Source organism: Pyrgilauda ruficollis, unplaced genomic scaffold (assembly GCF_017590135.1).
Source record: "Pyrgilauda ruficollis isolate IOZ18807 unplaced genomic scaffold, ASM1759013v1 scaffold7, whole genome shotgun sequence".
Lineage (NCBI taxonomy): Eukaryota > Metazoa > Chordata > Aves > Passeriformes > Passeridae > Pyrgilauda > Pyrgilauda ruficollis.
This window is the reverse complement of record NW_024528821.1, coordinates 7,307,432-7,331,240: the sequence shown is the minus strand read 5'-3', so window position 1 is coordinate 7,331,240 and position 23,809 is coordinate 7,307,432. Positions and strand designations below refer to the sequence as shown.

The 23,809-nt window shown below is 42.7% G+C and overlaps 1 protein-coding gene across 1 annotated transcript in view; it reads left to right on the top strand.

The window, feature by feature from the left end:
• The first annotated feature begins 242 nt into the window (after window positions 1–242).
• Window positions 243–23,809, top strand: part of IL1RAPL2 (interleukin 1 receptor accessory protein like 2) — a 326,903-nt gene continuing 303,336 nt past the window's right edge. The window contains exon 1 of the mRNA XM_041485262.1: window positions 243–324. Coding sequence (XP_041341196.1) covers window positions 243–324 — 82 coding nt within the window. The remainder of the gene's footprint in view (window positions 325–23,809) is intronic.

Genomic DNA, 23,809 nt, shown 5'->3' with positions numbered 1-23,809 from the left:
TTTAAGAAAACCCAACCCTTTTGTGCAATAGTAAGAGGTAAATCGTTCATACATGGTTACTTTGAACTGTTATGTTTTCCTACTCCTGCCTAAACATAAACTGAGAAGTTGTTACATTAAGCCATTGCCCTGTTGTGGTTCTTTGAGAAATGTTTAACTGTAGCTGCTGCTTTGTTGTAGTGAAAAGCTGTGATTCAGACTTTGTACTATGTTTGCATTTCAGCTGCCACAGAAAGTGAAAAATGAAGCCCCTTGTTTTCTTGGTTCTTGTGATCTGTACTGTAGTCAGCATGAATTTGAAGCTCGTGTCAAAGAGAAATTCTGGTAAGTCACTGAAAATTATTTTTACTTTTGGATCTGGACTTCATGCTCATGCAATCAAGCATTTTAGATGGCTGCATTTTGTTTTGCATATATACTGCTTGTTCTGTTCTGCCAAAAAAAAAAAAAAAAAGTAAAGTCATAAATGGTATGGTTTGCTTAGTAAATGAAAGCTGTTTGAAAGTGTCCTTATGTTTTTTTTTTTTTTTTTTAATGGAAAAAAGAAAATGTTGATCAGGTTGAAACTTCAACCGGCGGTTACAAAGGTAATAATGACTTTGGCATTGTGGCATTGTTCTAACATCCAGTCTTTTACTCATGCTAAGGGATTTTCTTAACTGTGGATGTGGTCTGTGGTGAGTTTTAGGTCTGGATGATGTTTGGTGTGTTGAAAGGTCATCTTTGATAACGTTACACTGGCCTGGTATGTGATCATGTATAGGGTTAACTGGGAAGAGCTCTCCTGAGTAGATAATCTCTAATTATTCTGTCAGGGAAAGAGAGTAGGAGTTGGTTCATGTTTACATCTGCTTTTGAAACCTTCTAGTAGTGACAGAACTCTTCAAAGCAGCATCAGAATCTCTCCTTCCAGGGTAGACAGCTCCTCTGGATAATGGTCATCTGTACCTGAGCCTGGAGTGATGTCTGCTCCGTGCAGCTTTGCCCTCTCGAAGGAGTGACTCCGTGAGACTGTTTGTATTTCTCAGGCTGTGAGTTCAGAAGGCACCGGGCAGAGAAGTGGGTCAGCTGCAGGGCTGCACAGGGGTGTCAGTCTGCTGCAGCCTGGGCTGTCCGTAAGGGTAAACATTGCACTTTGAAACTTTTGATGGCGTGTTGTTTTCCCACACTGTTTGTGTGCTCTACTTACATGTGTGAGGGCTTCCACTGATCCTGCTGGCCTCAAGGTCTTCAGTCTTTTCAGCACTGCAGGTACAAATGGAAATTACTGGCTTCAATTGGTGTGGCTTGTGTTAAGTTTAATTTCTGCATTTCTTGAGAACAGAGGAGAAAATTACTGGGCTGTCTATTAAAAAGAATTGTATGTCACATCCCAGGCTGGGAAGTGTTACTCTGGGAACTGCCAGGTGCTGGGCTGAGTTCTTTCTGCCGGGATGGAAAGTGTAAATAGAGATTGCTGAACTGAGCCAGCCTCTAGCTTTTTGTTGTGGTTATTGTGCCCAGAGCCTAGTTTGTGCTGTGAGAGCAGTCATGGATATTTGTGGGGGGATAGAATATAAGAAAATAAATATAGTGCAGAAAGCAATTTCACCCCTAAGGAGCTGCAGCTGGGACAATTACCAAAGATTAGGAACAGGCCACAGTTGTGACCAGTGAGAAGAAGAGTGCTGTAAAAGAGTGGGTTGGCTGGTTGAGAGGGAATTGGAGTCAGTTTGTGACTTTGTGAGGGAGAAAGAGTCAGTGCTCTGAGGAGCTGCCCATGAGAAAACACCAAGAAGGTATGAAACTTTTGTGATAAGGAGACAACAGCATGGAACTTTGGCAATAAGATGACAACAAATATTAGGGGTTGGCTACAGTGCAGTCTTGGTCTGATCTCTGCTGAGGGTGATGTTGTTCCTGTTCTTCAAAACTGCTGTCACTGGCCTAGATGGAAACCCTCTGTGAGATGCACAGTCAGTGTGAACCCGAACAGCCTCTGTTCTCTGATGCCAGGCAACAGCACCTGGCTGCAAGCAAGGGTCCGTGCAGTTCCTTTGCCAGGAGCACACAGCTGTAGAAATGGCATGCTGGTGGCTGTAGCATTGTTCAGCTGGTAGTTTACCTTTAATTAGATTTACATCTTTAAAATCTGTTTTCTTTGACTCTGCAGAACTTTGACTCTTGTGCTTATAGCAGCTGTTGACAGTGTCAATTTAGGTTCAGTACTGCTGGGAAAAATGCTTTAATATGTTAGACTGCTTCTTGCTAAGTATAACCCACTAGTGAATAGGTGGTTCTTTTTCATTTAGTTTGATTGTGCCAGTATGTGTTGAGAATAAGATGAAGAGGAAAAAATGCACATAAACTAAAATTACAGTTTCTTTGCAAGTACATAATCATGTAGTTGGCTTTCACCTTGAGTACTCCTTCTGGTTGCTGCATGGACCAAACTATTCATTTCTTTTTTTCTTTTTTTTTTTTTTTTTTTGCTTTTTCCACTACATTAAAATAATTTTCTGTTCCTGTGATATCAGCACTTGGAGTAAAACTAATAATTTGACACCTTTTCTGAAAGGTCTTTACATTTGAAGGACTTGTTTGATTGCTTGGGGCTTCACTAAATGTTACGTGTTGTGAAGATGGATGTTCCAGCCACTTCTGAACTTTAACTGTTGGTATAGTTTTAGTGGAAGATTAGGGACAATGGCTGGATGCAGACAGGCAAATGCACAAAGAAACAATGTCAGCATATCTTCCATAGGGTGACAGTAGCTCTAACAGGCTGGTCCTGGAGTTCAGAGTTTTGTTTTTTGTTTGTGGGTCACTGATGTCTTGATGAAGGAGAGTGGAAAGGGGAAATTAATGCAATGGTTATTTGTGGGCAGCTGCTCTGCAGTGTACACTGGAAGGAGGAATAGTGTTTTAGCTGTAGATTAGGGCTGAGGTGGGGGAGTGGATGAAGGGCCCAAAGGATGCTCTGTGGACAGGATCTCTGCAGCAGGGTCTGGCTGGGTGTTGTAGTCTTGGGTCTTGCTGAGTGTTGGTGTGGGGATGTCTGTGCTTGGTGAGCATCCTCAAAAGGGGAAGAGAAATTGTGCAGTTATGTAGCGCAGTGTGAAGCAGTGCATGGAAGGTGCTGACACTGATGAAAAAGACAGATTTGGGCTACTAGAACAATAAACCAGCAAAATTGGTGTCTTTGCTGACTTATGTAGACTGGCATTTTTTTCTAAGCAATGCATAGAATTATTGCATGAATGGCCAGAATTGTGATTAGTGTCAAGTACAAGAGCAATTATGGAGTTGACTGGAATGTGTGTAATATCACATAATGGAATGTATCTTGTTTAAGGGGTAGGGAGGATCTAAAGGGAGCTGACTTGAAGAGGAGCAAGGAGAAGGTGAGGTGTTGTTGCCAGGTAATACAAAGGCATCACTCAACCGAGGCAGTCAGGAGTGGGTCAGAATATCCAGAAGGGCTTTATAGGTGGAGTTGCCTTAAAGAGAGGAAAGGTTCGGCTAGGAAAGCATCTTGAGAGGCTGGTGCAGAAATTCTCCTTCAAAGTCAAGGAATGGAAACACAAGGAGAGAAAGTTGAGGATGAGAGCTCCAGACAGCAACAGCAGTAATAGGGGCTGGACAGGCAAGAGTCATTAAAGAGAGGTCAGGAGTGGAAGATCTAAGATGTTAAAGAGAAGGTGATGAAATGGTGCTCCAGCTGCAAGCATAGAACTGTAGTTTGCTGAAAAAACAGTCCCCATGGAATGGAATAGAAAAACAGAACTGAAAGATTTTTCTCATGTCCTTTACTTCCCCTTTGTTACAGATTTAGGAGTCCATATTTCCTATTTGGAAAAGAGAAGCAGGGATGCATATGAAGACTGCAAATAGATTTAGAGTATCCTGCAATGCCGCAAAAATGACACAGAAACTTGTAGCAAGACAAATTTGGCTGCTTCTCACTTGAGATGTGGTGCCAAAATAATTTAAATGGGTGAGCTAATTTAATTATGCTCATCAGATTCTTCTTTGGAGGCAGCAACTTCCCAATGCTTCAGAAGAAATCTGTCATGTCTACAGAGTAACGATTGCTGTTTGTGGTGGGAACAGAATAGTTTGCCTCAAGCGTCTGTGTGAGTGTAATGTTGACTTAAGTTTCACAGGCACTTCTTAATATTAAGGAGCATTTTTGAAAACTGCAGGTCATCCTTTTTGCCTGCTTTAAGAAGTAAAACTGAGCAAACAGCAAATGTGGGGACTGCAGCTTTAGCAATATCCTAGGAAGGGTATTTTACAGGTGGAGGTTATACAAATGAATTGAGGGTGTAGGAGTTTATAGGTTCCCAGCTGATAGGTGATTTCCTTTTAATCGGATTAAGTGACTTCTTTTCCCAAAGCCTTTGTATGTACAGTACTTTGACTAATCATAGCAGGGAATATAATACCAATTTAAAATCATTGCATTTTTTTAAGCAAAAGATTTTTCAGATTATAGAGTCTGACTTACTAGACATAATTCCATTACTGAATAATTGATGACATTTATTGTTGCTATATTATTTGCTGAGCTGAAATAAAAGCATGCTGGAGCTCTGGAGGGCATGCCAGCCTTGTGTGGAGGAGCAGGGGCAGACATCCCCAAGGTTTCTGTGAGGCTGCTGCAGGTTAACACAGGAGGAGCCTTTCTGCAGGTTAACACAGCTGAATTGGCTCAGGTTTGGCACAGGGCAGCAATGGGGAGCAAAGACACATGGACCTCCTTGCTTGTGTTGAAGAAAATAGTTTATTGCAACAAGCCAGGCCTTTTTATGCTCTAAACTGAACCAAAACAAGCAGGCACTGGCTGCGTGCCACTGCGGTGTCCCTGTTCAGTGTCCCTCTGCCCCAGCAGCTTTCTCACCTCGCGGTGTCCGCGTCTCGCCAGCCACTGCCTCAACGCAGGGTGACCACACCCCAGCTGTACAGCCTGTCCTCTGTTACAGAACCCACCTTTCACCCCACTGTAGCTGAACCTTCCCCAGAGTGCTTTCTGGTCAGCAAGGGTGAACTGAAGTCAACAGGATTTCTTGTCCCACAGCATGGGTATGTCCCCCAAGCCACAGTCATGTCTTCTCCTCTCCTCTGTCAGATGGATTTGCTGTGGGATTCCAGCCTTCCTTCTCCTCCTGTTTCTCTTGGGACCATCCAAAAGGCATTTATGCCATAGGAGCACGTGAATCTCTGATCCTGCACCCACCTTGTCACCCTCCATCTGCATCTGACTCTATCATCATTGGCTTGGGAGAGAGAGGGCTTGACTTGGCACTGGGCCTTACTCTGTATGGACATAGCTAAATTGTCTTAAATTCTCATTGATATTGCAGTGCCTTTTAACACATTAATTTAAAACCTATTGGCTTGATGTTTTGTGCCTTTTAAATGTCATGCAGCTGACTTACTCTGGTCTGCTATAGATGTTTCAGAGACCTTCACTTTCCTGCAGTTGTCACTGCTTGTGCCTATGATTTCTGCCTGCTCCCTTCTGTGAAGATCAATCTTCCTGTGTTGCCTGACCACTTTGGCCACAGAAACTGTGGCATACACAGAAGTGGAGGTGTTTGTACTTGAGAGATAACTCATGGATTTGTGCCTGGAGTGGGATATTCTAGATGAGCCTAACTCTGAAGTCCCCTGCTCCTGCTGGAGTAGGCCGGGGGAGCTGCTGGATGTGTGCTCACACTTGCCATTTGCTTTAGTTTGCAGTTGCATTTGCCTGAAGAGCTGACTTCTGACCCTGATGTAAAATTCATGGCCATGAGCCCTCCTGTGTCTGAGGTACGAGGGATGCAAAAGAGGCTTTTGACTTTTGCTGCCTGCAAATTCTGTGCAGACAGAGGAGACGGGAGCTTGGCAGCGCTCATCAGTGCATGCTGATCTCTCACTTTTCCCAGATGATGCTAAGTTATTCACAGCTCCAGCAAACAAACTCAGAAGCACTGCTGTTCTAAGCTGTCATCAGTGCAGGAAAGTGCAGCCTCTCCTGCATCAGCTGTGTCTGCTCACGGGTCCATGGCTGCTCTCCATCTGTTCTCTTCGGATCAGTGGGAAGCAAGGAGCGGCTCCTGTGCTCAGTCAGGTCTCGGGGGGCTGCCAGCAAGTCAGCTCTGAAACTCTGGTTGCACCTCATTACAGGGGTCTCAGCCTGAGTTTCTTCTCCTCTAGACAGAAAATGGCATTGCAGCTGGACAGACATGTCTGGAAGACAGCTGGCAGCATTTACACAGGCTGTGTGCAGGTGGGGAGGAAGGGACATGTACACAGAAGAACAAAAAGGGAAACAAATAATCTGCTAGAAGTTTGGGGTTTTTTTAGTGACCTCAACTTGACAAGGTTTAAAGTTTGAACTTAGTTAAAGACTCAAATTTTTAGCTATTGCACACATTTAAAATGAGTTCATATATAATTTAAGCAATTAAAATATTGAGCTGTTACTTAAATATTAAAGCAAGATTCCTTCCCAAAAGGGAAACCTTTTGTATTTGAATAAAATAAATGAACACAGTTAAATTGTTTCAAGCCGAAGTAAATCACAAAGAGAAAATCTGAAGTTCCCAAATTACTTTTATGTTTTAAAGTGCAGTATTTTGGGTGTCACTCTTGCATGTGTCTGGGGGATGTGCTGGTGTTTAGACCTCCAGTAACCATGTGCACAGTTCAAATGTTTGTTAGGGCTGTATAGCAGAGGCCTGGAAACATGATGGTGGTATTATTTTTTTGGCTTTCCATGTTCTAGTTGTACTCTGTTACCTGGGCAGGGTTTTTTAAAAATTTCATGGGACTGTTTGATGTTTTCAGTAAACATCTGCTATCATGATATTTCATATGATTGCTTTTTGTCTCTAATGATTGCTTCATAGTTATTCCCATTTTACAGATGGCATAAAATCAGCAAGAGAGAAAACTGTATTAAGGTTGCCCAGCACACTGAAAATGATGCAGGGAATAACACATAAATTAAATGTTTCCCTCTGTTTTGTTGTGTTACTAATGCCTTAGGCAAGGAGAAGGAAAGCAGTCCTGTCTTCTAAAAAAATTTTGAGGCTAAATAAGCATGTGCATAAAATGTGCTTCTATGTCCTTGGATACATGGGATAGAGAAAAGCTTCCTTAATTTGTTATTTTTCTGTAGAAGATAGAAAAATGTGTCAGCTAGAAATGGAAAATGAGAGATATTTGGTTATACCAGGTTTTGTGCACTAGTTTTAACCCTAGAGCTTTTGCATTAGAATATTACAGGTCTGTTGTGTAGACTGTTGTCTGTCCTTCCAGTGAGGAGTGGGACACAAGAAGAGGAAGAACCACTTAACACTGTAAAATGGCACATGGAATACCTGAGGAACTCAAGCCCAGGAGGTGCCAGTCATGTCTCTTGGGTAACCAAGTTTATAGAGAGCTCTGTGCACATTTGCTGCTCTGCCTAAAGAACATTTGCTGCTCCTGAGCTGCTGGGACTCTGCAGGCTCAGCTGCACTCGAGCCACTCTGGGCTCCATCTGTGCTCTCCAGGTAGCTGCCCTTAGATTTTCAGCAGTACCAGGAGTGGCAGTTCTGTCCTCAGGTGAGTGAGTAGCCTAAAACACCTTTGTCCAAGGACACCTCAGTGTATAGTCTAACCAGATGTTCATGTTTATTTAAGGAAATGAAGGTCCTTTCATCACTCTGTACAAATACACATAAAATTTGAGGTCAAAGTTGTTTCACAGATTTTTAAAAATTTTATTTATTTTTTAATATTTGAGATTTACTTTTCTGGTATGCTGAAGATAGAATTGACTCATTATTTGAAGACTGATGTTAATATAGCAGATCAGGTTTTTCACAAGACAGCAAGAGTTGTGTGTTCTTGAATTTAAGCATTATGGTTTTATTTCCCTGGCACTCTTGATGCACTCTGTGCTCCTTATTTGGATCAATGTGCAGAGCTACTTCATGCACCCTTTTGCTGCCTTACATGTTCAGAAAAATATATGTATGGGTGGGCTTGGAAGGAGAGGTGTAATGTGAGATACAATTATTGATGTCCTTGAGTTATTGATAAAATGCAGAAATACAATCCCATTCTACAGAATAGAGCTCATCAGAATTTCTTTTCCAGTGACACAATTTCATTTTGAACAATAAATTCCCTGAGACTGCTACATTTAATAATCAATGGAAAAGTGATGGAATGTGAATCAAAGGCAGGGTTGTTCCCAGGCTCTGTACCCCTGGAGATGAGCAGCAGCACGTCTGTCATCCTCCAGGTGGGTGCCAGGAGAAGAAGCTGGAAGATGAACACAGGGTGGTCAGGTTTCCACTCTTTGTGGGATTCCCTGAAGCATTTACCTGTGCCAAATCCCTCAGGTTTACTGCAGGGGAGGTATGAAAACAGAGAGAGTGGGAGCACTTTAGTGGAGCCAGTGATCCTGCAAGCTTCCTTGGCTTCATGCTGGGGGTGGGTCTGTGTCCATCAGCACTGCTCTCTGGCAGCCTCCCTGGTGAAGAACCTCCCTCAGGACCTGCTTCTTCCCCTGTTGTTGCAGGCTCCTATTGCAGAGCGTGTTTTGCTGAGAAAATCAACTAACTTTCAGGTGTTTCTAAAACACTTGCTTGTTCTGGTACTTGTGGTTTAGGAAAGAAAGTTTGGAACTTAAGCCAAGAAAGTAATTATTAAAAATTGGAGCTCTCAAATGTATTATTTGTTTTTGTTGTGACCTTGGAAATCTTGCCCTATTATATAAAGGCAGAGAGGTGTGAATAATGGTGTGGGCTTAGACATAAGGAAGGAAATTAGGATGTGTATCACTGATGACACATTGGATATAGTATTTCCATTCAAAATGACATCTGTAATTTTGGGGAAATTGGGAACTACAGTGGAAATGCACTTAGGAGTGGAGTGTTTCAGCTTTATTGGAGCAGATTGAAAGCTGAAGCTTTTTGGCTGACTTCTGATATAGGTCAACATAATTCCTATTTTCTGTGACTTTACATCATATTATTTACAGCATTATGATTTTTTCATCTGGATTGGATGATTAAATTTGCTCTTTACCACTCAGTGTTTATTGCAAAGGGTTTTGTTCCAACTGTACAACATACTTTTGACTTACTGCATGAGAGATAAAACCTAAATCCAGTGACCTGGGATGCCTGGCTGCAACTGTTGTGGACTTTACACAGGGAGACAGCTCTGTTGATGAAGAAAGGTTCATTATTAAATCTCATTTTAGCAGAGTTTACAAATGAGCTGTTCCATTTGCTGTCCTTCATGAAGAGCTGTAATTGATGGTTTTCTCTGAAGGATACAGATCCCATGTGAGCACTTACTCAGAATGCCATTGTATGAAGTCACTTGCAGAATGTGTCACCAACTTGCCTCATGTTGTAGTGAGGAAGACTCCTGATGAGCTGTAGTAATTAGTTGTCTTTTGGAAATATATCTTTTTTTTTTTTTTTTTTTTTTTTCTCAGAAGTTAAATGCTGGGTAACTTGGTCATGAGAACTTAGATAATACAAATTCCACAACATGATTGTAGAATGGCTTGGTAATGTCACACACAGTTGAAATGTTCCATTAAGTCTCTCATTGGTGTGTAAATATGATCATCCTCAAGAAAGAAAAGTGGTTTGTTTTTGCTGGGGGCTGCTGGGTAAAGCTGTCCTCTAGAGTATTTTCACAGCTGCAATTGCATGTTTTTCAGGTTTATGCAAGGCAAGTGCATCCTTTCCTGCACATAGGGTTGCCCTTTTAGAATGATAATGTGTAATAGACTTATAAAAATCAGATCTCCTTTAACATGAAAGTTGTGCATTATCAGTGTAGTTACTTAGATAATTTAATGCTCCTTCCATGCTTTACTGTGGTGCTTTCCAACAGGGAGCTGTAAAAGGTAATTTTGGTCTCCTTAAACTTTGTATAGATTATTAAGAAATATTTTCTTAATGGCAGAAGAGGGAATGCTATTTTTGCATAATCTAAAAGCCCCTTAAGACCCACCTTTTAAAATCACATCAAACAGATAAGGGAAGAGATGGGAGCAATCAGTCATCTTGCTAAGTGTCCAGGGGTTTGTGAGCACCAGCATCCCTGGTGGTGATCCCCAGCTGTGGAGTGGCACTCAGTGTCAGGTGTTTCCAGGTGAGAGGGAATAAAACTGTCACTGGTCCTGGGTGAGCATGGCACTGGCTCTTCCAGTCTGTCCTGTGAGATGTCATTAAAGGTGTTTTAGTGTCCCAAACACTTCAGGGGAAGGGGAGGTGGCTGAGCTGTCCCTTTTCAAGGTCCTGTTCCCTGGCTCAGCTGCGCTGGGATGCAGCCCCTGCTCAGGGTGGTCTCAGCAGGTTCTTCTCCAGCTTCTGTCCCACACACGGGGTTTGGGATCTGCGCTAGGGAGCTGGACTGGGCTGTGCCATGTTCCATGTTCCTCTCCTTTATTTTCTTCTTTGAGAAACTTTCTTTAGAGTAGGATATGCTGTAATATGCCAGGAGAATTAACCAGAGGAAGCGTCTGTGTAAAGTGAGAGAGGAGCTCATTAATTGCCTAAAAATTAGGCAGTTTCCATCTGAGTAATTGGTGTTGGCTGGCTGGCCAGCCTTCCACAGTCTAAGAAGTAGCTCATTAGTAGAATACACACAGATGGTACTGTGCTCTGAGGTACTTAAAATACACAGGCAGAGAGCTGTGTTAATAAGGCAAACCTGTCCTTAGCCTCTGTGACTGAGTTTGCTGCAAGCAGCAGAGGGAATGGTGTCATTTGGTAAATATTATTAGGCAAATGCATTTCCATAAATTTATTTAGTTTTCACTTTTTTCACTGCAGATAACAGATTATGATAAATACTTAGAGTAATTTACTGTTTCTGGAAAAATTCTATTGCAATAATAGACTTAGCATAACTGCTTCATTTCTGCAGTAGCTGATTTACCCATATAATTGCCTAGAGAGGGAGATATATCCAGAGCCCCATTTTTATTTGGAATATATATATATTTTTCTCTCTGTTCTGTGTGCAGGTTGTTAACAGTTAATTCAAAGTAAGACTTTTTCTAAAGTTGAGTCCCCTCTACAAATGTTAATGGATAACAAATAAGGAACTACCCACCCGGGAAGATGGTAAATGCAGGGCCTGGAGGAGACTCTGGCCCTGCTGGGGGTGAGCAGGGGCACTGTGGCCTCCTCCCAAACACACTGCCTGTGCCCCTGGGGCTGCACAGCCCTGCTTCCCCTCACTTCAGAACTGTGGGCAAACCCAGAGGTGGTAATCAGCATGGATTAATGTTCAAATGGTGGGCTTTCCCTCTGCTCCTCATTCCACGTGTCCCTTGAATGGAGAACTGCTCCATCCCTACTCTGGGCAGTCTCTTTCTTGCCAGAGGAGGGTCTGAGCCCATCTTAAAATTAGTGCCCTTGACTGTGAGCAGGAGACACTTTCCTCACCTCATCTGCAGATTCCTAAGCATATTGACTTTGTGTTTAAGAGGCTTTAACCATTAAGACTGGGCTGGGGAAGAAATGGGCTTCCTTGGATAACCATTCTTTCCAGAAAATCTGAGTTTGGTCTCCTAGGTAGTTCCATTTTGTTTAGAGGTGCTTTTTCTATCAGTGCTTGCATGTCTTTGTCATGAACGATGACAAATTCTTTCTGATGAAAGAATTTAATGTTTCCCTTGTTGATGCTCTGCAGGCACTTTGTTGCATTTTCGGCCAATGTAATTTATGTTGTTGCTTTGCTCTGTTTTTCATTTCTCATAGATTGGATGTCTGTTACTGGAATATGTGCTGGTGTTGAAAAGAATGGTTCCACCTCAGCTTGATTAGTCATTGCTGTGTGTGTGTAAGGTACAGAGCCACTTTGGTAGATTTCTGGGATTCATTTTTGGTTTTTTTTGAGTATATTTTAGAAATACTGGCTGGACCAGGTAATGCATGTAATTTATAAAGAATAATTTAATAGTTGCATAAAACTGTTTTGAATGATGCTGTTCTTCCCTGAGGTAGAGTATTATTCATTTTAAGTCCTGCTTTAGGCTTAGGTTAAATCCTTGGTAGCATGCATGGTTTCCACAGCCTGTACTGAAGGGAGCAGACTGCAGTGAAACAGATTGTTTTGTGGAACTCAAATATTTGAACCTGGAGTCTTTGAAGAAACAATGGAATGTGCTCATTGGGACAATGGGATTCAGTGTTTCCAAGATCATTTATAGATAAGTAGGCTATTTAAGGCTATGAGTGGGAATGCTACTCAGAGGTGTGTGAAGAGATGGGAGCATGGATGGATGTCATACAGAGAGAAACAGGAAGGCTTTTTGCAAGGATATGTGTAAAAGAGTTGGGCTTTGGAAGAGAAATCTGAAAATATTTACTGGGTTATAGATTTGGCTTGAATGGAGAAGTGGGGTTTACAAGGACAGGAAACCACTGAGTGACATGATTTCCAAGGAAATTTCAGGAGTTTGGTTGCAGTGGAATTCCATAAACTCTTCAAAGTGGCAGTGTATGAAGTTCTGAAAGCAAGAAGGGCTTTTAAGTGAATATGTTGAAAAAGGAAGAGCAGCATTCATTTTAGCTTTCAAATTTCAAGGTAATTTGATAGGGTTTACAAGTAACCCTAGGCTGTGGGTTTTTTTTTCCTGCTGTAAAGCTACTGAGTTTGGTGGAATTAAACTAGAAATTAGAAAACACGACTGTGAAGCAATGTGATTGTTTCTCCCTTCTGTGTGCCAAGCTTCTGCTTATTTAGTGTGATTCTGCAAAAGCATCCATTGATTTTGGTTATTCAGCAGCTAATTACCTCATAGCCCACAGGATCAAGCAGCAGAGCTGCTTATTTAGCCTATAACAACAATTCTTATTGTGGTGCCCAGTTGTGCTGGCACTTGCTGCAGGGAACCCCCCACCCACTGTCCTGGCAAGGTCTGCTCTGGACAGCAGCTGCCATTTAAGTAGTGAGCACCTGATGGTGTGCTTATTCTGTAAATGTGAACCCCTTTTAAGCTGATTTTTCCCTGTTGGTGTAATTTGATGTGTGCCACAAGTTGCTGAGGTGGGAGCACAAGCTGGAGGAAGCCAATGTGCCAGTGGAAGGCGCTGACAGGTCCCTGTCCTGGTTCCACCTGGGGCATTGCAGTGGATATAAGTGGAGAGAAAAGTACAGATGTGTCAGAGTAAATCCCCAGGAAGACTCTTTGCCTTTTCTAGGGAGTGCCATGCTGAAAATTATGATGCATTTCATGGTTTTCATTACTTGGCTCTTCATTAAAATAAAAGTCAAGCATGACAATATGGTAGCATGTCAAGAGGTGTAGCAGCAGGAATTCCCCCAAAATGACACCTTGGCTTGTAGTTTGACTAAACACACAACAAATTGTTTAGTGCAGGCTGAATTCAGACGTGCTGTGCAGATTCCTTCAGTGCATCCACTTGAAAAGCCCTCTAATGCTAATCCATTTGGATACCACAGTATTGTTTCCAAATACAAAATCTGAATTTTAATTGCAGTTTTGTGGTCCACAAGAGAAAAGTAATACATAACTACTGTTATTTCAAAGACAAATCCTTTGGGGGGATTGCAATTCCTCAAACATCTTTAAGATTCTCAGCAGCAAATCAATACATTTCTCAACAACAATTATCCTTGGAAGCCTTCCAATTAGATATGATATGGAGAAACAAAGCTGTGGTGGTCTCCAGCTGAGCATTGCCTGTGAAACTGCCTTTGCAACTTGAAACCTAAATGAAATTTTAAAACAGAACTTGACTGTATCAGTAGGCAGCTATCTTTTGTCAAGTACATATGGGGATAAAATAATTTCTGAGGCTGGATTTGTTGACTCATTTAAACTAAATTCCCATGAATTGGCATAGTCTCTCTTCTGTATTTGACTGGAGCTCCTGAGTACTTCAGCTGTATGAAGGACGAGCAATACTTTAATAGTGCTAATTGGAGGGCTATAGCCTGTCCTAAAGTGGTCTTTGAACATAGTGATAATGATAAAATATTAATCTCTCAAAACATTAATTAAGATTACTTATAGACATTGGGATCACTTTGTACAGAAGAGCAGAAATACTGCAATTCCTGGCAGGGCTATTTAAAAAAAAATCAGAAGCAAAAGTATATTACTGATATTATTTGTGATTAACTTTTAATGGACTTGTGATGATTTGAGTGGCTAAGAGCTACACTGCTGGTCAAGATTGGTTGGTAATTCTTCCACTGTGAATTAGACAGAATTGCCTGACTGAATGCACAAATTAACCTCATTCTGCAGGAAAATACCTGGGATTGCCTGGCCATGTCTTAGTGACCATCTCAGTTCTGGACTGTTCAGTTTGCAGCAGCAAATATATATATATATGTAATTGGTATATTGAGAGACAGCTCTTGCAGCTCTTGGAGAAGAAGTTTGTTGGGATGGAAGAACCCAGTGCTGTGTAGTGAGTGTTTGTGTTTTAGTTTTTGGAGCACTGTGGTTGCATGTTGCTAAAATGGCAGCATTGTGTATATTTGGCCATATAAGGCAAAAGTGGGAATACTCATAAATAGCTGGGAAAAAATTGGTTTGTTTCAAACAAATTCATTGCGCTCAAACATGAGTGTGTGAACAATGCAGCTGCCAAAAATGCTGTTAGGCCTGCATTGTTAGGAGGAATAAGACTGAAAATATCCATTATCTGCTGTCAGCACTGTGGCTGTGAAGAACCAGGGAAGGGCAGTAACAGCTTTTTGCCAGATATATTCCTCAGGACACTCTTGGAGACCAAGGCTGCAAACCAGACTTCTAGAAGCCAGGTTCTAGTACCTTCTTTAAGCAGTTTTATGTGAACTAAAAGGAATGAAATCGCCATGGGAGCAAGGGATTTTTAATAAGATGTGAGAAACTCAGGTTCATACTTTCAGCAATCACAGAAAAATAATTTTTTCTTAATTTCTGTTATAAGTTTTCTTCCTGTGTTTAGTCATCTAGTCTGCCTTTAGTTTCAGCTTTCACAGTTTGACTTCAAGTCCATGTAGTTTGCATTGCTAGCTGGAGAAATAAAATGTGGCAGCCTCCTACAGATATTAAAGGATCCCTAAGTCAAGAAGGATTAATGAAGTCTCTGGGTGAGACTGTAAATTATGGCTGCTTTCTTCCATAGTCTTTGATGGCACAGTCAGACCTTGCTGCTCCCAAGTGCTATAGCAAAAGCATCACTGATGCTGTCCCTTGCTCTGACTTTTTTGTCCCTCCATGCTGACAACAGTCCTTCAAGCTGCATCTCTAAACCAGAAAAAAAAAAAGGGTCAAAAGCCCATGCCTATGTATAACTCAGCTGATTTAAAAATGTCTGAGTTGAATTCTGTGGTGGTGCACTGCATTGGAAAACTGTGTGAGAAAATGTCTTCTGCAGGGGACCACAGAATGATCATAAAGCACTTGAGGTCTCCTTGGACTTGGTGGGGTCTCTGACCTGTTACACCTCAGCAAGCATTTACTCTGCTGTGCCAGCTCAGAAAGGGTTAAAGACTTTCTGAAAGCTTCTGAATACTAGAGCAGTTATTTTCCCTGTGTAACAGTGAAAGAATGACTATGCATAATTAAATTCTGTACCTCACAGATTCTCACGTATAGAATAATGCCAGAAGCATTTGAAGAAGCTTTTCTTTTACTAAACCTGTGTTAAAACTCTGACATCATCAGAGAAAATGTTGATTCAAAGAACTTTTAAAAAGCCCCCTCTTGGCTTCTGCATTTGATGTTCTAAAAGCACATTATCATGACGAATTTGTTATTCTTATTAAAATCTTAAGCTCTCCTTTAATAAGATTGTGCTGATAGCAAAGCTTCATATGCTGCTGTGATTTCTCTGTATATTAGTTAAGAACTACCTAATTAGAAATGTAAAAGTAATTCTCATTTTGTAAACAAATACACAGAAAACCTCTCAATGGATAATGCAGTTTTGCTATTTAGTTTCTGCAGAAGTAACAGAGAGAGGACTTTATTATCATAGAGATCCCTCTAGCAGTACCAATACAGAGATCATTGCTAACTAAACTGATTCTTGGAAGAGGGGATAAATTCAGGTTTCAAAATGGTGGCGTGAGTTCCCCTGACCTATGGGAAATAGAAGCAAACACACTCCAGAGAGACTGTGTTTTTCCTGTGTTTTGTACATTTTTTGGATGCTCCCTGCACTGCTTGTGTTTCCCTCCAAGGACATACTTGGTTGTATCTGCTCTTTTCAGTTTCTGTAATGAAATGAGGGGCTCTGGTGTTCCTGTCATTTTTTCTGAACCAGAAGGCAAAACACTAGGGAGAAAAGGAGAAAAAAATTCACAGTGTGACTTCTGAGAAGTGCTGAAGACCTTCCTACCTTTCAAAGAAATGTAACTCCCAATTTTTGTTGACTGCAGTACATTTTGAAATACCAACCCTTTAAAAAATGTGGCCTTGAGTTCCCATGACTTGCTCTGCAATTGATGAGAGCTGCAGAACCTAAGCACCACTGAAAATCAAACTTATCAGTCATGCTCACTGGCTTCCTTTGATGGAAACAATATGCCTTGGGGAGTTCAGGGAGCTTTACTTAAAATTCCAGCACCTAAATGAAGAGAGGTTTCTGTTCATTTCTTTGCTTCTGGAGCTGAGGCTCTCCTGTGAGAGCAGGCACCGCAGGCTCACCTGGAAACCCTGAACCCACACGTGGCCTCTCTCCCAGTCCTGTGATGGAATGGATACCTGGAAAGTGAGCCCTGCTTCTAGTGCACCGATTTATTTACTGAATGCTGTGGCTTACTGTTAGCAAGGGGAATTTCTTTTTCTACTGAGAGACAACAAAGGTCCTGTTTTTTTCCATGCAAGAAGAATTACCCAGGATGGAAGGTCTTAAATTAGCAGGTTGTACCTCTTCTTTTGCTGATCTGTCTTCATAAACCTTCAAACCATGTAAATGCAGCACAGGGTGTAGGGCTTTGTTAAGCTTTGGTAGCTTCTCTGTGCTGGAGGATGCTAATGCATGAGGTGTTTCATACTGGAGTAACTAAGTAAAAAAACCCCAAAACTCAAACAGTAGAGTGACTTCTTTTAAAGAGTCGGTGATACCTGTGTTCAGAATTAGAAGTTTAAACTTTGAATGAGCTGTTTTTCTTTTTTAATTGCAGTATTACCTGGAGGAAAAAAACCCAACTAAATATGGAGTGTTACCTCCTGATACATATGGCATTTGTTGAAAGGCTGGTACCGTAACAAGTGGAATGTAAGAGCTTTGCAGGACCTGTGCACACCTGGAGCTGCACCTGGCTCCTCACAGCCTCACTCTCTGTGCTGTAAGCCCTTCCTCAGGAAATAAATTTTTCCTGGGCTTCTGCACACATTATCTGAGTTTGAGGGGCACAGATTAAGTTCATTGCAACTGAAATAGCAAAAAACTGGGCAGGTTATAAACGATATAAAAGAATGGAGCTAGTAAGTGGTGAGGGAAGGGAGGAGGAGAGGAAAATGAAAAGATTTACAAAGATGATGGCTTTACAGGGACTTGGAAACTGGATGGAAGAGTGCTGCTGCCCTTGTGGACAGTGGGAATGTGCTGTTCCTCACAGCCTGGGCTAGAATCTTGGGCTGTGTCCTCACAATGCCTTGGGGGAAGAGGGGACCTTGCTTTTGGGAATACTGGAGCTTTGGCTGAGCCCAGAGCCAACCAAGGTGAACAAACAGCTCCCAGCTAGCCTTGAGCCTGGGCTGAGTACTCCCTCTTTTCCTACCCCTCCTTGTAGAGAACTACAGAACAAGGAAGATAAGTAGAAGTTGGAACTCCTGTGAATTGGACACCAGTGGGACTTGTAAAGTACTTGTTCATCCAAACTCTGCACAGAGGTAGAGGAAAAAGCTGGCTGTCTGTGGGCCGGGGAGGGTACTTACTCAATGAAGAGCAAAGAGATAGTGAGGAGATTAGAAGGGAAAATGTCAAGCAGATGAGAATAGGAATCTCTTGTCTAAATGTAAAATGAGGCTGGGAAAGCAACTGAATTTGGCCTGACTTTACAGCTTCCATTCAGACAATTTAAATTTCTTTTTAAGTTTTTTTTTTTTCTTTTTTCTGTGCAGAAGCAGGGGCTTGGCTGAGTGTGTTCAAGGCAAAACCTTTATGCAGTGCTTGTTGGCTGCAGGGGGCATCAAGGCACAATTCCTCCAGCTGAAAGACGCTGTAGTGCCTGCGGAGCTTAAGATGCTCTGGAATCCCCACCTGTCTTCATGAGCATCGTTGTATGCCCCCCTCGGGCTGCCAGAGAACACAAATAAAGGGCAGATTCCAATTAAAAATGCACGGGGTCATTGTAATGTAGCTAAAGAGGCTCTCTGGGTTGCACTGCTGTCAGCTTGGTGCCGGTTGCATCTCCGTGAGATGAACTGATCGGAAAAGCCAAGCCCTGCTGGAGTGCAGCTTTGTTGGGCTTTGCTCTCTGTCTTTTTCAACTTGCTCAAAGCAAGGCTGAGCTCCTGAAGTTCGGGCTGGCAGCTCTGGCCCCCTGTGCCCTTCAGAGGGTCACGGTGCTGCCAGCAGTGTCTGCTCACTGTCCTGCCATGGGCACAGCCTGGCCAGGGGTACACAGAGTCTGGGAGCAAAGGGCTCCTCACGTCCCTCTCAGGGCCAGCTCTGCCCAGGATCAGGGACTGCTCTCAAGGTAAAGGGCACTTGCATCAGCCAAGTGAAGATGAGCGCTGGTTCTTTGCCTCAAGCAAGATTTCCCCGTGTTTGAAGGGTTTGAGCCCGATGCTGGAAGGCCATTGGACTGACTTGCACGTTTCTGCAATACCTGAGTGCTTGCTGGATTTCACTGTATAGCTGCTATTTGAGGCAGAAACCAAAACCAAAGTATAATTAATATATAAAAGCCTCTTTTCTTTGCCTCAGGCTTGTTTCTAGTTTGTTTGTTTCAGTACATTTCAATGTGAATTTCTCTTGGTTCACTGACTCCAAACCAATGGCTGGCATCAAAACATAAAGCCTTGCAATCACTTTTGCCTCTTTCATGTGTGACTGCCTCAGAAATGGTGGCTCAGAGCACTAGAAATGTCAGCTACAAGCAGTTCTGGGGGCTACAGCTCTCCTTGTAGGGGTAGAGTTGTAAAAAAGCTTCGGCAGTGGGATTAGTTGGTTCTCCTGGGTGCAGGGGACTGTAGCACTGACTGCTGCTATACTGAAGTAAGGCTGTCGCCTGGATCTGATCCTTTTGCTGTCTATCACTCTAGTTTATTGAAAAGAGGTGTTTATTCCTTGAGGGTTTTGTGTATTTTTATAAAATAAATAGAGGTTTACTCACACAGGTTTGATTAAAAAGAAAAATCAGAGTAAGAGTGATTTTTTTTTTTTTTTTTTTTGGTATTTCACATGAGTTCACACTTGGTTAAGTCATATACATCTGCCCAGTACTTTTAGATGTAAAAAGTCAGTGAGGTTCACTCTGATTTTCTTCTTGACTTGATTAAATACATTACTGCAGCTTAAGGCCATCAATCTTAAATAGAAACTCAGGATGAATGAAGGGGGGATGCTGATGATTCTGCTTTATGGGAGCTTATGGGACCCCAGCAGGGCCAGTCCAAACTCAGGACTTTTGTTTAATAGGAAGGTTCACATACTTTATATTTTGTTTAATTTCCAGTTCAAAACAAAACCTCACCTTTCCTCTAGTTAAATTGACATGAATCTTTCAAAGGTTTTACAAATGGGAAATATGGTTTTACTTTAAAGACTTGTATTACTAAAGGATTTCCAAATCTGGGATTTCCAAGTGCAGAATTTTTCTCTAAGACTTCTTTATGTGTGTTGTTTTTACGGTATTTTGAAAATAGGCCCAACTCACTATAAAATAATTTTTTAAACAAGGAGGAAGACCAAAAGGCAAAATTCTAAATTTAATGTGGAACTGAATAATTCTTTTTAGGACCCAAAGATTTCCATAAGTAAGAGCCACTTGCAAGTAGTTTTCTAAGTAGAATTAAGAAACTGTAAAGGGTTGACTCCATCAGCAATTTCAACCAAAATCCATGCAGAACAAGCCATCTGCCTGGCTCTTGAATTGCAGTCTGCAATGAGGCTGTGTTTCAGCGGGGATCAGTGGCACTGTGAGGAAGGGCTCCCAAGAGAAAGTGAAACGTGATATTAAGAATGTCAATATTTCACTTTCTAAACTGAAATTCTTGGTAGTGTTGAGGTAATCCATATGTCTTAATCAGCTCCTGGTGTTTGAGTGGGAGGAAGCTCACACAGTAACTAGTTGAGGAGGAGGAGCAGTTAGTCAAAATAACTGCTTTTCTCCCTGAGGACTTTTGGGTTCTGGAGATATTTAACAGATGAAATAGCAAGAGCAGCTGTCCCGAGGGAATTATAGAGAGGCATTTGACACCACGGATCATATAGATTGCTAAATGAGTGTTTTGTCTGTGGAGGGCCCGAGGTGTGATAGCACTGAGTGGGTTTGGGGGATTTTCCTGGCTGTTGGGATTGCCAGCATGGCAGTGGAGGCTCCGGCAGCGTGGGCTGGGCCTCCTGCCCCGTGGTCTGGAGGGAGATTTGGGGACAGAAATGCGATGGAGCCCCTTTGGAATGACCCTGAGGTGCAGGTGTGCAGAGCCAGGGTGAGGGGTGCTGTCTGCAGCCAGGGCAGTTGTGCCTCTGGGGGTGTTTGCTGCCAGTTTTGGGACGGCAGGAGGGGCAAGCAGAGCCCCCATGGGTGTCCAGCTGCCCCTCTGCTGCCTCGCAGGGCTGGAGCTGGGTGGGAATTCTGGTGTCTTCCCAGCAGAGTGGGGACAGGGGGTGCCCCCTCTGCAGCTCTGCCTTCTCCTAGGAAGGGAGCACCCCTGCATCCCTCACTCCTGCATCCCAGGGTCACTGGCTGCTGCTCTCCTGGGGCAGCTCCACTGCCACAGTGCTTCCCTGCACACCTGGGAATGGGCTGCTGCCTCACAATTAATAATTTAACTGATTATGAAGGCACGTTGGCAGATACCATTGTACCCGTCAAATCTAACTGCCTGTAAATTTAATTAGTGTGCAAAACCCAGCTTTGGAGTATACCAAAACTTAATTAGTCAGCAACTTAAGGTTGTTAGCACACTCTCCAGGGTAATAATATCCGAAAAAGGGTACATGAAGTCTGTGATAAAATAATTAAAAGTGTGAGATCCTCATGGCATGTTTTCTTCAGAGCTCATCTCTGCTGTTTATAAATCAGTATGGAGGAATAAGCACAGCAGCACCTTGGAGCTGATGTGGATGTCTTCCCTCAGTGGTGGGAGAACAATTAATTAGCAGGTGTAGTGGCTCAGGTCTGGTCGATCCCATGCAGAGTTGAGCCTGTTCCAGGGAGCATCCTATGCCTTTGACCACCATGTGTCAACCTCCTGGGGGGGAAACCCATGGTCTTCACAAAAATATGGACTACTAATTAACAATTTGGGAACCACGGAATGGCTGGGGGCTTTCTAACTGGGCTGATGGAGAAGCCTGTAGTTAATATATAAAGTCTTTTAAATGGGTAATTTGGGAGAGAGACTAGAAACTCTTCAGGAGCATTATCAGCGGCTTGAGTGGTGGTGATTTGTCCCAGGCATGTTCCCAGCACTTCAGGCATCACTCTGGGTTACCGGAGTGGCTTTGCAGCCAGGGACAGCCTTCCTGCCTGGAGGAAAGCAGGTTTACACTTTGTTTGCCATGCAGAGCTTGCAGGGAGAGAAGGATGTGTGACTGGAGCCAGCCTTACTGCAGGGAGGTTTTGAACACGGGTGGGGAAGGCAACAGTGACTCACTGCAGGTTGTTTGAAAGGAAAGGAATGGGGTTTAGTAACACTGAGTGTGCCCCATCTGTCACATCCCAGAGATGTACACACTTCTCTTCCTAATGTTCTGCTTCAGCCCAAAATGGTTATCCCAATTACCTGTATTTTTGTGGGAATAACCTCTCCTATGAATGGAGCATGGGCTAAAATGAAAGCAACAAAATTTTTTTCAAGCATCCCTGAGCCTGCCTGTGGTCTGTTGCTAGATGCTTGCCCTCTGAGTGCTCCTGGTCTCTCATTATCCCCATGCATCATGGGGAAAGAAGGAAACAATTAACTTTATGATCCCTGAAAGAGTATGTAAAAGTCAACAGTGTCTAAGAAATGTCTGGAGGCTGAAACCACTTATCCACTTATGTTCAAAAAATGAAAGAATTAATAAAACATATTTCGGCTCCTCCATTCCCACTCCACATAGCAAGACAACAAATTCAGTTCCTGTGCCCTGCAGACCTGAGGGAGGAGGTATTCTGGAGGCACACCAAGCTCCCCTGCTGCCAGAGTCAAACACAGGTCTGGAGCCTCCCTAAATACCTGTGGCACTGCTCTCAGCTGGCCAGACTCTCCCAGGAGTGCAGAACGGGGAGAGTGAGTGGGGGATCTGCTCTGCTACTGGGAGAGAAAAAGCACATTGCCCATCAGTGCTGGGCTGCCTGCCTGGAATGATGTCTCCAGCCTTGCCTGGAGACCTCATTCCAGACTATTGGATTAGTGGAATTATGTTCTGGGAAGGGACCTGGACCATAGCAAGGAGCCTCTCTGGGCTGTGTTTCATGGAGTGAAACCATCTTTCACAGTACAGTGAACAGCTCAATGCAACCTTGTAGAGGTTTCCTCAAAATCCTGTATTACCATGGGGCAGTGTATCCACCTGAGCCAGGGTTTGGTTTATGGAAAGCTGGTGTAGGGACAAAACAAGGAGGAGAAGCAAGGCTGGGTTCTCTGTGTGTGCCTGCATGCAAATGTACTTTCCTCTGGATTTAATGCACATCTGTTGAGGTTAATTTCACTTTTTATAGACCCTAAAAACTCAAAGCTGATTTTTTTCTGCAAAAGTTCTGTACCACAGGCACAAGGTTCACTTACACCTCAGTCTGGACCTGCTGAATGAGATGAGTTGTTGACAATCATCTGCCCAGTTGTGTTTATATCTTGGTTTTTGCTGTGACTGTCTCATGTAACATCCAGCCACCTTAAAGTCTATGCAAATTGGAGATTGACTTTGGTAAACCAAGATTTGAGGTGTTTTTTTTTCATCACAGGCCTGTGACAAAGTGAAGAATGGCTGACTGGATTCAGCAAACCCCCAGATTTCTGAGAGACAGACTGCACACTGCTGAGTGAGCTTAATTTAATGAACTGAGGGATGCCATGTAATCTAACTGCTTATTATGTTAAGAGGCAGCAGATAATCTAATGATCCACAGGTGGCTATTTTGATTTTACTGCGTGAAGTTAAATATGTGCTTGACTCCACCCCACTGAGCAGTGTTTGTCCCCGTGCTGAAGTGGGACAGAGGGGGGCTGGCAGAGCCCTCCCCGCCCGTGGCTGCCTGGCAGGCTGCTGTGGGTGCCTGCCAGGATGGGGCAGCCTCAGGCGTCCAGGGATCTTTATTTTTGTGACCAGAAGCTCTCAGTTTTAGCAAGAAGTGATGATCTGCCCAGCAGATATTATTTTTATATTTTTAGGAACACCTGGTAATTTTGTGCCTTTTTATGCGTGTATTGGTGCTCGGGAGAAATGCACGTCATTGGTTATTTATATTTGTGGAATGCTTATGTATTTTAGAAAGCACCTATTCACAGCCTGTAATCAGGCTTTAATCATGGCCTGTAATCACAATCAATAAATTAATAGATTAATTAATAAATTAATGCCAATGAAATATGATTTTTCTATTGATTGTATGTTTATTGATTTTGGTGCCTGGAAGTTGCAGCCTTGTCATTGGGTTTTTATCAGAGAAGCAAGCTGAGTTTTAA